Below are 14,001 nucleotides of genomic sequence, written 5' to 3'. Positions count from 1 at the left end.
TATGTTTAGGTATGTTCCTTGTGAACAGGTCAATCAGACAAAAAATGAACAGAGAAATAAGAGAACTAACAGATGTTATGACTCAAATGGATTTAATGGACATATATAGAACATTCCATCCAAACATAAAAGAATATGTGTTCTTCTCAGCACCTCATGGAACCTTCTCAAAAACTGACCACATATTCGCTAACAAAACAAACCTCAACAAATAAAAAAAAATGGAATAACAAATGTACCTTGTCAGATCACCATGGTTTAAAACTAGAAGTCAACACCTATACTAATTCCAGAAAGCCCACAAACACATGGAAATTAAACAATGCTCACCTGAATCATCAATGGGTCAAGGAAGAAATAAAGAGAGAAATTAAAGACTCCCTAAAATTCAATGAAAATGACCACACAACATACCCAAATTTATGGGACACAATGAAAGCAGTGTTAAGAGGAATGTTCATAGCAGTAAATGCCTACATAAAGAAGCTGGAAAGATTCCACACTAGTGAGTTAACAGAACATTTGAAAACTTTAAAACCAAAAGAATCAAACTCACCTAAGAGAACTAGACAGCAGGAAATAATCAAATTGAGAGTAGGAGTTTAAAACTCTGCCAAAAACGTTTTTGACAAAATACAACATCTGTTCGTGATAAAGGTCATGGAGAAAGCAGGTACATAAGGAGCATACCTAAACATAATTAAGGCAATATACAGCAAGCCAACAGCCAGCATCAAACTAAATGGAGAGAAACTCCCAGAAATTCCACTGAAATCAGGAACAAGACAAGGTTGTCCACTCTCTCCATATCTATTCAATATAGTTCTTAAGGTCCTAGCTAGAACAATAAGACACCAAAAGGAGATCGGGGGGATACAAATCAGAAAAGAAATCAAACTCTCACTGTTTGTTGATGATATGATAGTTTATATAGTTGATCCCAAAAATTCTACCACGGAACTTCTACAACTCATAAACACTTTCATTAATGTAGCAGGATACAAGATTGATGTGGGAGTGTCATATATCAATCTGTTGATTTCATTGGTTAAGTTATAATAAACCAGCTGCTTGGCCTCATGGCTTGGAACATAGATGGGAGGAGTAAACAGAATAGAATTCTGGGTGGAAGAGGAAGTGAGGTCAGACTCTGCTCTGCTCCCGGAGAGACTCTGCTCTCCGGAACACAGACGCCATGCTCAGCTCTCCCGGGTAGACGCGATAGCTCTGCTCTCTGAGGCACACGCGATGAAGATGGATGTAGGCTAGAATCTTCCCGGTAAGCGCACCTTGGGGTGCTTACACACATCATTAGAAATGGGCTAGTCCAGGTGCGAGAATTAGCCTGTAAGGGCTAGAGTTCATGGGCCAAGCAGTTCTTTAAATGAATACAGTTTGTGTGTTGTTATTTCGGGCATAAGCTAGCCAAGCGGCCGGGGTGTTGGGGACGCAGCCCCGCCGCCGCTCCTATTTCAACACAAGATTAACTCAAAAAAAATCAGTAGCCCTCCTGTACACAAATGATAAAAGGGCTGGGGAAGAAATCAGAGAAACATCACCCTTCACAATAGCCACAAATAGCATAAAATATTTCAGAGTAACTCTGACCAAGCAAGTGGAAGACTTGTATGACAAGAACTTTTAAATCTTTGAAGAAAGAAATTGAAGAAGACACCATAAAGTGGAAAGATCTCCTATCTCTTGGTAGGCAGAATTAACACAGTAAAAAAGGCAATCTACAGATTCAATGCAGTGCCCATCAAAATTCATCACAGACCTGAAAAGAACAACACTTATCTTCATATGGAAAAACAAAAAAAAAAAAAAAAAAAAAAAAAAAGGATAGCCAAAACAATCTTGTACAATAAAAGAACTTCTGAAAGCATCGCAATCCCTGACTTCAAACTCTAATACAGAGCTATAGTACTGAAAACAGCCTGGTATTGGCATAAGAACAGACCTGAGGACCAATGGAACTGAATAGAAGACCCAGATATTAATACACACCTACAAACACCTGATTTTTAACAAGCAAAAAAATATCAAATGGAAAATGAAAGCATATTTAACAAATGATGCTGGCATAACTGGATATCAACATGTAGAAGAATGAAAATAGACCCATATCTATCACCTTGTGCAAAATTCAAGTCCAAATGGATCAAAGACCTTAACATAAAGCCAGCCACGCTGAACCTTATAGAAGAGAAACTGGGAAGTACACTTGAATGCGTTGGCACAGGAACCCACTTTTTAAATATGATCCCAGCAGCACAGACACTTAGAGAAATAATTAATAAATGGGACCTCCTGAAACTGAAAAGGATGTTGAACATTTCCTTAAGTGTCTTTCAGCCATTTTAGATTCTTCTGTTGAGAGTTCTCTGTTTAGATCTGTACTCCATTTTTTTTTTAAATTGGATTATGTGTTCTTTTGGTATCCTTTTTTTTTTTTTTTGGTTTGAGTTCTTTGTATGTTAGAGATCAGACCTCTGTCTGATGTGGGGTTAGTGAAGATCTTTTCCCATTTTATACACTGTCGTTTTATCTTGTTGACCATGTTCTTTGCTTTACAGAAGCTTTTCAGTTTCATGTTCATTTTTGGGGGATTAGTTTTTTGAGATAAAGTATCCATCTGTTTTTTTCTGGAACTCATTTTGTAGACCAAACAGACCTTGACCTCACAAAGATCCACCTGCTTCTGTCTCTCGAGTGCTGGAAGTAAAGGTGCCCCCACCTTCACCTGTCTATTAAATGAAAAACAGTGGACTTCCAAAAGAAGGCAAGATCTTTGGTGAGAAAGGAAGCAAAGGGAGTCATTTTTAATAACCCATGCTGGTGAGAATTAACTGAGATCCAATGAGAGCTACATTCATCCTTTGTAAGTGTAGCACCCCAAATGACTGAGCTACCTTCCCTCAGTCCTATCTCTTAAAAGTTTCAATACCACCACACAGAGGACCTGACTTTCAATATATGAATCTTGAGTAGAAAACCCAGCCAAGTCATAGCATCTTTGAGGATGAATCTGAAGCTTAGAGTGAGTGGAGATGAATATGAGGCTTAAAATGGGAAATGTGTCATGCAATCAGTTGTAAGTAGAGGAAGGAAGAGTAGGATCAACAAGGTGGGTGTTGTGTCTGCTTTACTGGTAAGGGACTTAGTCATATTTAGTCAAGAGATTTGGATTTGCATCTGATTGTCCAGGACATGCTAGAGGCAGAGACTCAGAGGTGGTATGCTGATGCTGCTTTCTTCCCTTCTTTTCCAGACTCCAGATGCTAGAGGCCATCTGTAAGCACTGGGAGGGGCCCATCAGCCTGGCCCTCTACCTGTCTGATGCTGAAGCCCAGCAGTTCCTCCGCTATGCCCAGGGATCCGAGGTGCTCATGAGCCGCCACAATGTGGGCTACCACATCGTGTATAAGGAGGGTCAGTTCTATCCTGTCAACCTCTTGCGCAATGTGGCTATGAAGCACATCAGCACACCCTACGTGTTCTTATCTGACATTGACTTCCTGCCCATGTATGGGCTCTATGAGTACCTCAGGTAAGGACCCCAGGGGACCTGACTGCTCTGTTCACTCTTCAGGCTGGCAGTCACATAGGATAATGAAGAACTAGACCAAAAGGTCCTCAGTCAGAACCATTGTCCAGTCTGCCACTCACCTTTTATAGGTAGGGCAACTGAAACCCAAAAACGGAAAGGGGTCTGCCCAGAGATTGTTCCTGCCTTCAGTAGGACCCTGTTAAAGGGTCCCTACAGGTTTGGAAGATGCATACAAAGTTCTATTATTCCATGCATAGACTGGATCTGAGTTTCCGTAGTGACATGTTAATTTTTGTATAGAAAGATCCTTTTTGTTCAAAATGCCTGCCCCTCTTCCAGTTTTCCAGCAGACAGACTTCCTGTAACCATTCTCAAAAGACCACTGCCTGCTCTTTAAAGCAAACCTAAGTAATTATGATGCCTAGCATATGTTGAAGCACTTGTACCAGAAAGTGATTGACAGATAAGATCTCATTCTGTTTCCTCCTCTTGTGGTCCATGCCACAGATCATATTTTTGTCTTCATTTTACAAATGGGAAGCTGCTGAGCAAGACTGGAAGACGCTGTTTTATGTTGCATAACTAGAGGAGAAGGAGCTGGGGAGGCACAGCACAGGACACCTAATCTCAGAACCATATAAATTTCTGTTGTAGGAGCTGCGGGCCTCTTCCCACAGCCCGGCTCCTGGCCGTTTGGCTAGCTTATACCCCGAAATAACAACACACAAATTGTATTCTTTGAAACACTGCCTGGCCCCTTAGTTTCAGCCTCTTAGCCCATTTCTAATAATCTACGTAGCACCACGAGGTGCGCTTGCCAGGAAAGATTCAGCATGTCTGACCTGGTGGCTTGCTGCATCGCGTCTGGCTCTGAGAGGAGCTGCATGATTTCTGAGCTCACTTCCTCTTCCTCCCAGCATTCTGTTCTGTTTACTCTGCCTATCTAAATTCTGCCCTATCAGATGGACACCCCTCTTTCTCCCATCTTCCCTCCATTTTTCCTTCCCTCTCCAGCAAGAGAAGGCATCCTTGTTAAGGTTGAATATGGATTCAACCTCTAGCACATTAGACTTTCATTGCAAGGTGTTGTTTGAGACACCAGTCCCTTCCTGGTAATCATGGAAGAGCCCCCTAAGCTGTCAGGGAATTAAAGGGTGAAAAGAGAGAGGTTAGAGGGCTGTGCCCTGCCTATCCATAACCTGGGATTTTCCTGAGAAGTCTTTACCACAATGAATTGAGTGTTAACAGGCCCTTCTCTCATCTCAGTGGCCCATTTCCCAACTTTACCTCATGGGCAGCATGTTTTGCAACACAGCACATAGGAATGGGTGTTTGTTTCTTCCCTATGTGTCTGTCATTGGACAAAGACTTAAAATTGCTGATGGCAATTCAGTGCTAGGCAACATGTGTTACCACTAACTTTTTTATTTAGTTCAAAGGTCACCTTATGAATCTCATCATAAGTTTTGAGATATTACAGATTGCCCTTCAAACCCTATCACTTTCTTACAATTTGAATTCACAGACTTATCTGAGCAAGAGCCATCTCCCCAGGTATGGAATTACCTCTGTTGGAACAGGATTGGAGTTAGTCACTCTATATGTTTTCTCAGAGGACCTGAGTTTTCATGTGTTCTAATGTTTTAATATTATAAAATAATAGGCAGCTAGAGAGATGGGTCAGCAGTTAAGAGCACTGTTGCTCCTACAGAAGACACAGGTTCAGTTCCCAGTACCTTGCCAACTGAGGTAAACATTTTTACAGGTGGCTAAACTTGGGTCCCAGGAAAGTGAAGAAGTAGTAGTTCAAAGCCATTCATTACTCCAGAGAACTGGCCCTCTCTTAAACCCAAGCACTCTTGTGACACACATGTGTATGTATAGTCAAAACACTGATATACATAAAAAAATCTTTAAAATGTGCAAATAATTAAAAATGAGTTTTTAATGCTATGGAACCAAACTATATCGCCGGGCAACATTAGTCCTCTCTCACCTGCTCACCAGTGTGTAACCTCTGACCTAGATTGTTTCTAGACACCAGAATCTTGAGAGCCTGTAAAAATTCAGTCAGAAGGCCAAAATAAATTCAGTCTCATTTTTTTATATAGGCAGATTATTGATTTGCTTTGCTTGGAGAAAAAAAATTTAGTGATTACCAGGTGTTTGCTTCTGATGTGTGAATTACTCATGGGCACTTTTGAGAGCAGTGTGCTATTACTGGTTTACGATGAGCTTAAGGGTGCTATTTGCTACAATATATGTAGTTTCCAAGAAGGCCAGTAGACCCTGGTAGAGACTCACTTTTTCACATGTAAATATAGCAAAAATGTTTTATTCAAACTCTGTTAACCTTCAAATAGTAATACCACAAATATGACACCCTGGAAGCCCTGCCAGCTGAAGTAAACATTTCTATAGGTGACTAAATATAGGGCCCAGGGAAGTGAATGATTAATGTCAGAAAGAAGAGAAAATGGCCTTCTACAGTTCATTCCTGCATCCAAAACTCCTGCTTATGTTACATTTTTTAAGGTCTTTCTTAGTTTCTAAAAAAAAGTTCAGCATTGCAGCTCACTAAACAGTTGCTGAGCAACCTGCTAATATTATAGCAAAACAAACAGCTCATTTGGAAAATAATGAAGTTGTGTCTATGCATAAGCAGAGCTGCAGAGTATCACCAAATTCTCTTCCAGCCCAATCTGTGTCTAGTAAAGTATCTGTTAGAGACCCAGCTTTCATGCTTGATCACAGAACTGTTAGTAAGGTCAGGGGGCATGAAGAAACCACACAGTCCTTCATTTGAACAGGTTCATGACTTGGGGCAGCTTGCTCCATTTCCCAAAACTTCTTCAAAAAAAAAAAAACTTTTTTGTTTCACCTAAAGAAGGGGCACTGACATCCCGCTGGATTATAGTAGATGTTCCACAGGAATGAATTCCCTACCACATGGCAGGCTCACAGTTGTCAGTTTGGGACTCATTTGCCAGTCCTCACTGCAGGACCTTCCCTTGCAAATGCCCCGCCACCTTCAGGACAGTTGGGTAACTGCATGGAACTAATTCATTTTTTTCTCTCATGGACGTGAGAAACATATAAATGGTATCTGGTCTACGATGGTTCACTTTTTGATTTTTCACTTATATAATGATGTATCTACAGAACCCATACTTAAAGATTTTGAATTTTGCTGTTTTTCCCAGGTAGCAATTAGCATAAAATCTTGTCTTGATTCCAGACTGAACAGTGACAGAAGCTCCAGTCAACTGTGTGGCTATGGGACAACTGATACCCCACACTGTGCTACAAGACTAAGCTATGGTGTTAACTAGATTAGGTGTAGTAAATGGATTTCCCATACACCATGCTTTCAATGTATGATGAGTATATCAGGATGTGACCCCATTTTAAATGAAGGGGATTCTATCCTCATATATGAGTTGCTTTTCTGTTGCATGATAAATTACCATGATCATTGGCAACTTAAGGAAGACAGGGTTTATTTGGGCTTATGATTCCAAAAGGATAGGCATCCATCCTGGCAAAGAGGTATGACAGCAAGTAGCAGGTATGATTGCTGGAGCAAGAGACTATGAGCTTACATCTTCTGCCACAAGCACAAAGCAGAGAAAGCATACTGAAAATAGGTGAGGCTTTTAATCTCAAAACCTATATTCAATTTACATACATCTTCCAGGAAGGCTACTTACATAAATCTTCCCAAACAACACCACTACTTGAGATCACTTCCAGAAATTGTAAGGCATATTTTGCATTCAAATCACCACACCTCCTTAGGGAACATTTACTTGGACTTGGCATCTAGGTACCTCCTAGATGTTCCTTGACTTTGATATGAGGATCATCCCATATCTTTCTCATGAGTCCTAGAAAGTGATAGAACAGTCGTCCTGTGACCATGCAGTGTATACCTAGTATAGAAGACTTGCGACAAAGCACAGGGGAAGCAACATTTTTCCATGCTTGGAGTTTTTAATCCGGTTGTATTGCTACTACCTTCGCTAATATTGTTTCCATTATAATTTTCATCATGAATGCAAAATAGAATTGCAGGAGCTGAAAGTATATCAGGAAGATGTGGGTGGTCATGGAACGCCTCAAAAAGAGCTGATAACTGAGGTTAGGTTTAAAGGTCAGTGGGACTCAAGTACAGCTGGTATCGCTGATGGACTGAAGGGCAGAAGAGTTGAAGGGTGGTTTCACAACCAGGACTATTCACACCATGGGATTGGACTGGTTTCCATCATTGGTCACCTGCAAAATTCTCATTGCTGATTATTACCTACAAGCCATAGCTATACCCATTGCCTTCCCTGTATTTATGTTCTAGGAGTAAAACATGGTACCCTGGCCAACACTGGACTTTGTAGCATGTGGGAATAAGTAGTCAGTGTAATTCCATTTATTCTAAGGGGATACATAACTGCATTCCTTTATATTTTCTCTAGTGTATAATGGAATAAGTGTAGCAATGTGAACAGGGTAAAAGAGGTGACAAGTGAGTCAGGCTAGGTGTCTATTGAGAGACATTAACTAGGTGGCATTTCCTTGAGTTCACATAGCCTTCTAATTCTACCTTATCTATAACATTAGCATTCATAGAGCACTTGTTATGTGCTAAGCACTGTTATAATCCTGCATGTGTTTTAGCAAACAAGCACCTCCATTTATGTTGCTTATGAGGGTACTCAGACTGAGTCCCCCACCTCAGGGCTCAGCATTGCTACCTGAAAATCTAGTTCCCTGTGAGCTTTTCCAGAAGTGCTCTCTGTTTAGCCTGCTGATTGATCAAGATGCCCATGTCCAAATTCATCACTATGACCACAATCATCAACCCAGAGATCTATGCATTGAGAGCTATCTTAACCTTTGCCTGAGGATACCGATTCAATCCTTACAAAACCCTACAGAGTACACACTAAGTGTATATCCTACCTACCAAACCCTGGGTTCTCAGGGCTTGCTCAAGAGTACCAGCTGGTGAATTCCTAGGTTGGATCTGAATTCAAGGCACCTGCAGCAGAACTACCCTTCTGGGAGACTCTGTTGTACATAACAAACAGGTTGAATGATTAAGCAGAATACTAGCTAAGCACCAGGTTCTACAGCCTTGTCTTCACCATCAAGACCCTCGGGAGGTGATATTCTAAGAGGGCAGTGATAAGTTGTCCCTTGTTTCTATGAAGTACCCCTGCCCATAAATCTCATGCTACAACTTGGGCGGTTTTCCTGGTTACAGAAACATCTATTTCTAAGGCAAGAGGGTGTGGAGAAAAACTGGACAGAGAAATGCTGGCTGGAAACTGAAAGGTTAATACTTTTTATTTCCATAAAAAATGCCAGAAATCTGCCCTTGCTCTAACAGTATGCCTCTCTTTTGAATGGTCCATGGTCTCCTTTTCTCCTACCTCAAGCCCATTGTAAGTTGAGACTAGGAAGGAGAGGGGACTCACTACTAGAAGACAAACCCTCCATTGGTCTCTAAAACTCTGAGAGCAGAGAAATAGTGTCACTGCCTGTGTTTTCAGATAGGGACTCAATGAGTGAAACAGGTATTAAAAAGTATCTAGAAGGTCAGAAGAGAGGCAGACAAGCTTTGAAGACAGCACCTCTTCTGCAGTGTTCTCCATTTTATCAGTAGTATACCCTGCACCATTTAGGTAGATACAAAAATGTTCCTCAACCCAAACTATTGCAGGAAGTTTATGAATACTTTGAAAATGTTTTGAACAAGAAGCAATGCATGTCACTCAGTGCTCTACATGAAAAAGAGATGCAGAGATATGGATAAATGGGTGGATATGGAAATATAGAAAAGCAGACTTTAAGGGTTGGCAAGACTTTGAAATTGGCAAGCTTGAATGTGGTACAGCAGGCTTCCATGTGGAATCACAGTTAGTGACTGTTACAGCCCTGAGGCATCAGTCTTTTTTTTTTTTTTAAGAAAACTTGGCTTTTGTATTCTTCAACTAATTGACTATGTTATTAAGGGTTAGCTGATTTCTTAAGATCAAGTGATGAAGATGTTAATACATATACCAAATACCTTCATCTAATTTTACTTGTTCAAGAGGACAGCTGTGATCCAGTGAAGTTTTTCAACAGGAAAATAAAACCCTTCAATTCTAACAGTCTAGATTCAGCAGTAGAAATGAGATATATGGAGTGATCCGAAGTGACTCAGTTTTGGGGGGCCATTTATATAACTCAAGTCTCCCAACCCAGATGTACCATCATCACACCCCTGCTTCTGGAAAATTTTGTAGTCACTGCATGACTCACAGGCAAATGATGGTAGCAGATTATTTGCCCCTGAGCCAGCATGTCCCAGCCAAGATAGGATGTATCAACAGGGCACACTGCAGCAGGGCCCAGGCCATAGTTACTATCCTACTCAACTGAAATGTTCAGAATGTAGACCCTGCAACCACTATACTGCTGAGACAACTTCCTTAATGAAACCTTTTCAGAACCTCAAAATTGAAACCTTCTGAACTGCGTCCAAAATGAACTAATCTGGGAACAGAACTATCCTTGTGGCAGTTTGTGTTTCGGTGAGATCAAAGAAATTTGCAGAAATCACTGCAGAACCAGATACTCTCTGTGGAGGGAAAGGAACTAACCAGAGCCTATTTATAAGGTATGCTGCGTATTGGGTCTGTTTATTGCAATATAGGCTTTGCAATACATCCATTAGTGTTTGATTATAAGTAACAGATTCTAAGAATATAATTATAGTAAAAATAAATCACAGGGTGAATATCTTCTAATGGAATCAAAGTAGAATTGGAAAGCCAGTGCAGTGAGACAAAGTTAAGAGGAGCAGCTCTGGGCATCTTTGCAACAGAAGTTCAAAAACCTGCAGAGCCCCAACAAAGTCATCTGTGTGGTCTCCCAGGCTCTGTTTCTATATCAATCACCAAGGGTGAGAAATGTGTTATTTCCCTTAGGCTGAGTGTATACCCCTAGACAGAGCAGGCAAGCTCTGAGGGCTGCTGCTTTAAATAGCCCTTTAGAAAGGAGAATTAGTTTTGAGCATGACATTAAAACAAATGGTTTTTATGCAAGTGGGGACCAAAAGCTCAGTCAGAAAAGAGGCTTCCTGGGCAAGCTTGAGGATCTGAGTTTGATCTGAGAATTAAACAAGAAAAAGCTGACAGCCTGGTCTACAAGAGCTAGCTCCAGGACAGGCTCCAAAACCACAGAGAAACCCTGTCTCAAAAAAACCAAAAAAAAAAAAAAAAAAAAAAAAAANCCAAAACCACAGAGAAACCCTGTCTCAAAAAAACCAAAAAAAAAAAAAAAAAAAAAAAAAGAAAAGAAAAAGCTGAATGTCATAGTGTATGCCTCTAATCCCAGCACTGGGGATACAGAAGCAGGTGAACCCTGGAGCTTGCTGACCTAACCTAATTGGCAAGCTCTGGTTCCCAATGAGAGACAGTGTCTCCAAACACAAGTTGGGATGAGGAATGATAGATATTCCAAGACTGACCTCTGGCTTACACACAATGCACCCATACATATGTAAGCACACATACATATTAGTAACTGTGATTGAATAATAACTGGGGCTTATATAGAGAACCTCATGTTTATATATGCATATAAATGAATGTCCTGTTCCCATCATAATTTTGCCCTGCCCACCTCCTACTCTACTTTCATGCAATTTATAACTTAAGTTTCCACAGATGCAGTCTTGCTTCAAATTTAGAGATCTTTGTCCTCAGACTTTTAGCATATAGAGCCATTTATGCCATCATGTAAGTACTATCTGGGCAGTGTGTGGTGGCTGTATTTCTATGTAGCTGGCACGTGATGGGTGGATGTACAGTGACCACTGACTAAGTAACAATATCTCGTGTCTTAGGGTCTCTTTTGCTATGAAGAGATACTATGACCACAGCAACTTTTATAAGTGAAAACGTTTTATTGGGTGGCTTATAGTTTCAGAGGTTTAGTCCATTATCATGGCAGGATATGGATGCATGCAGGCAGACATGGTGCTGAAGAAGGAGCTGAGAGTTAATATATCTTCATCTGCAGGTAACAGAAAGTGAACTGAGACACTGGGCATATCTTGGGCACAGCAGACCTCAAACCCTGCTTCAGCAGTGACACCCTTCTTCCAACATGGCCACACCCACTCCAACCAAGCTACACTTCCTAATAGTGCCACTCTCTTATTGGGGTCAATTACATTCAAGCTACTCTATCCCCCAACATTTTTATGGCCTAGAGTCCCAGGGACCCAAGAATATTCTTTAGACTTAGATTCTTATTTCACATCTAAAGTAGATAAGTAGGTCCATACTTTTTTTAGGCTCAACTGTGTATATAATGTAGGTTTAATACAAAAGCCTGATTCTGGGTATCTGGCCACAGAGGAAGGAACTGTAGATATTTGACAACATTGTTCAAACAAACAAGGGGGAGAAGAATGCAGGCCAAGACAGATTGACTGACACCCATGACTCTCAGACTTGCTGAGTATAGTTTACAGACATCTGTCTTCTGTCATCCTTTATAAACCTCTGTAGTAGTGATGTGGGGTGTATCACTGTAATTATAAGGACTTAATATAGTGATATTCAAGGGATTCCAAGATGAACTTACAGGCTACTTCTTGGACACCTCTTATCTATTCACCAAAGTCTCATAAGACTAAAACGATGGTCTCAGAAATCTGTCCTTATCGGTCCTGGTCCATAGTCTTCATCACCATTAATTGTTATAAAGTCGTGACTATATGCTTCTCAGCCTGTGGCCCTGTTCTGCTCTGCCTTGGACCAGGTTAAGCCAGTGACTAAAACAGCATGTGACTTCTCTTTGAACATCATCTCTAGTCCAGGCTTTAAGTTCAGACTCCAAGTTTTGTTAAGTGAAGTGGCTTCACATGGCTATGAAAGCTGCTTCTCCCAGGATTTTTCAAGATGCCTTCCAGTGTCTGCCATTCCCTCAAGCCTTTCAACTGTTTTTTCTATTGTAGAAATAGACGCAGAAGGTCCATGAGTGCATCAAGATCCTAAGTCAGTGGTGTGACTATATACAAAATGAAGTACTAAGGTCATAGCCAAAAGTAGATCAGGCCACAGAATAATGACAAGACTGCAGATGATACTTTCTATTTATCGCTGCATACTTGCATCCTGCCATGTGTACTACTTGGTGTGATATTACCTCATCTACGGCAGTCAGGCATTATTGTCACAGTTCTGGGCAGGAGAAACGTGAGGTAGTTCAGGAAGTCTGTCAGAAACTGAGCTCAGTTATTTGACCAGGACAAGACTCAAAGTAACATTGCCAGAATTCAAATGCAGTTTGTGTTTCTTAAAAGTATCATGCTATACTGCTATCTCTGAGCCTTTCTCCTTTTCCAAGAGATAGTGTTGGAACTGGTAGCCAACAGTCCAACTCAGGGGCAGGAGCCAGGTTCTGAGGAGCAGAAGACTGGGTAGGAGTCAATGAAGTTGGAGAACTCTTCCACGTAATCCATCAGCCTTCTAACTTACCTTGACTGGTGCTGGCCATATACTTTACAGGTTCAGGATCAGGGTCATCCCAGAGTTGAGGGGTCATGGGTGGTCTTTCCACTCATTGGCTTTGTATCCCTGGTCTTCTATGACTTGCAGTGTTGTAGAAGAGGTAGAAATAGGTCCTTTGAGATTTCCCCCTTCTATTCCTGGCTGTGATAGTAGTGCACACTGCAATTTTGTGGGCAGTAAACCCAGCCTCTACCGTTTAGCGTGCTCTCGGTTAGCAATGATAATCTGTCAGTTCCTCTCTGTGCTCTGTATGAGGCATTTGAACAGTTGCTTAACCTTCCTGGACTGACCATCAGCTTATCTTCACAAGGAAGAGGCTTGACCTAACATCAAAGGCACCTTATATCTCTCTTTGCATCTCTTTCAGGAAGTCTGTCATCCAGCTTGACCTTGCCAACACAAAGAAAGCAATGATTGTCCCTGCATTCGAGACACTGCGATACAGACTCTCTTTCCCCAAGTCAAAAGCAGAGCTTCTGTCAATGTTGGACATGGGGACCCTATTTACATTCAGGTGAGTGACCCTCACAGCACACATCTGCAGTTCCCAAAGCATCTCTCTCCCAGTACACCCAGCTGTCAAAGATGTTGGCAAAGAGGTCAATATGTTGCATTAGTCCACTATAAAACCAAAGAGACATACTAATCCCAGTATCCTTGGGACTCTGCTATTTCTCCCTGACATATTATTGCTTTATACATGGATGGTAGGGACTGCATCCAGATGGAAAGAGGCTTGCTGGGGCGAGAAGCCACACATTTATGTTCATACTTTAAAAGGCATGAAAAAATCCATTTAGCACCTTTCCCTTAGCTCAGAATTCTCCCTTTGGAGTGCATGGTAATGTTCTCTAGAAGAACTAAATTGATAGGATGAATAAATAT

General features: G+C 41.1%; 1 protein-coding gene across 6 annotated transcripts in view; it reads left to right on the top strand.

The window, feature by feature from the left end:
• Window positions 1-14,001, top strand: part of Large1 (LARGE xylosyl- and glucuronyltransferase 1) — a 383,834-nt gene that overhangs the window by 356,760 nt on the left and 13,073 nt on the right. For all 6 annotated transcript variants that reach the window (XR_007588866.1, XM_050123188.1, XM_050123191.1 and 3 more), the window contains 2 exons: window positions 3,272-3,550; window positions 13,484-13,630. Coding sequence is in view for 5 of the 6 variants with exons in the window: in XM_050123188.1 (XP_049979145.1) it covers window positions 3,272-3,550; window positions 13,484-13,630 (426 nt within the window). In the remaining variant the exon portion in view is untranslated. The remainder of the gene's footprint in view (window positions 1-3,271; window positions 3,551-13,483; window positions 13,631-14,001) is intronic.

The sequence above is a fragment of the Alexandromys fortis genome, unplaced genomic scaffold, assembly GCF_014885135.2.
Source record: "Alexandromys fortis isolate MF-2015 unplaced genomic scaffold, M_Fortis_MF-2015_v1.1 scaffold_185, whole genome shotgun sequence".
Classification (NCBI taxonomy): Eukaryota; Metazoa; Chordata; class Mammalia; order Rodentia; family Cricetidae; genus Alexandromys; species Alexandromys fortis.
This window is presented reverse-complemented; position numbering and strand designations above follow the sequence as displayed.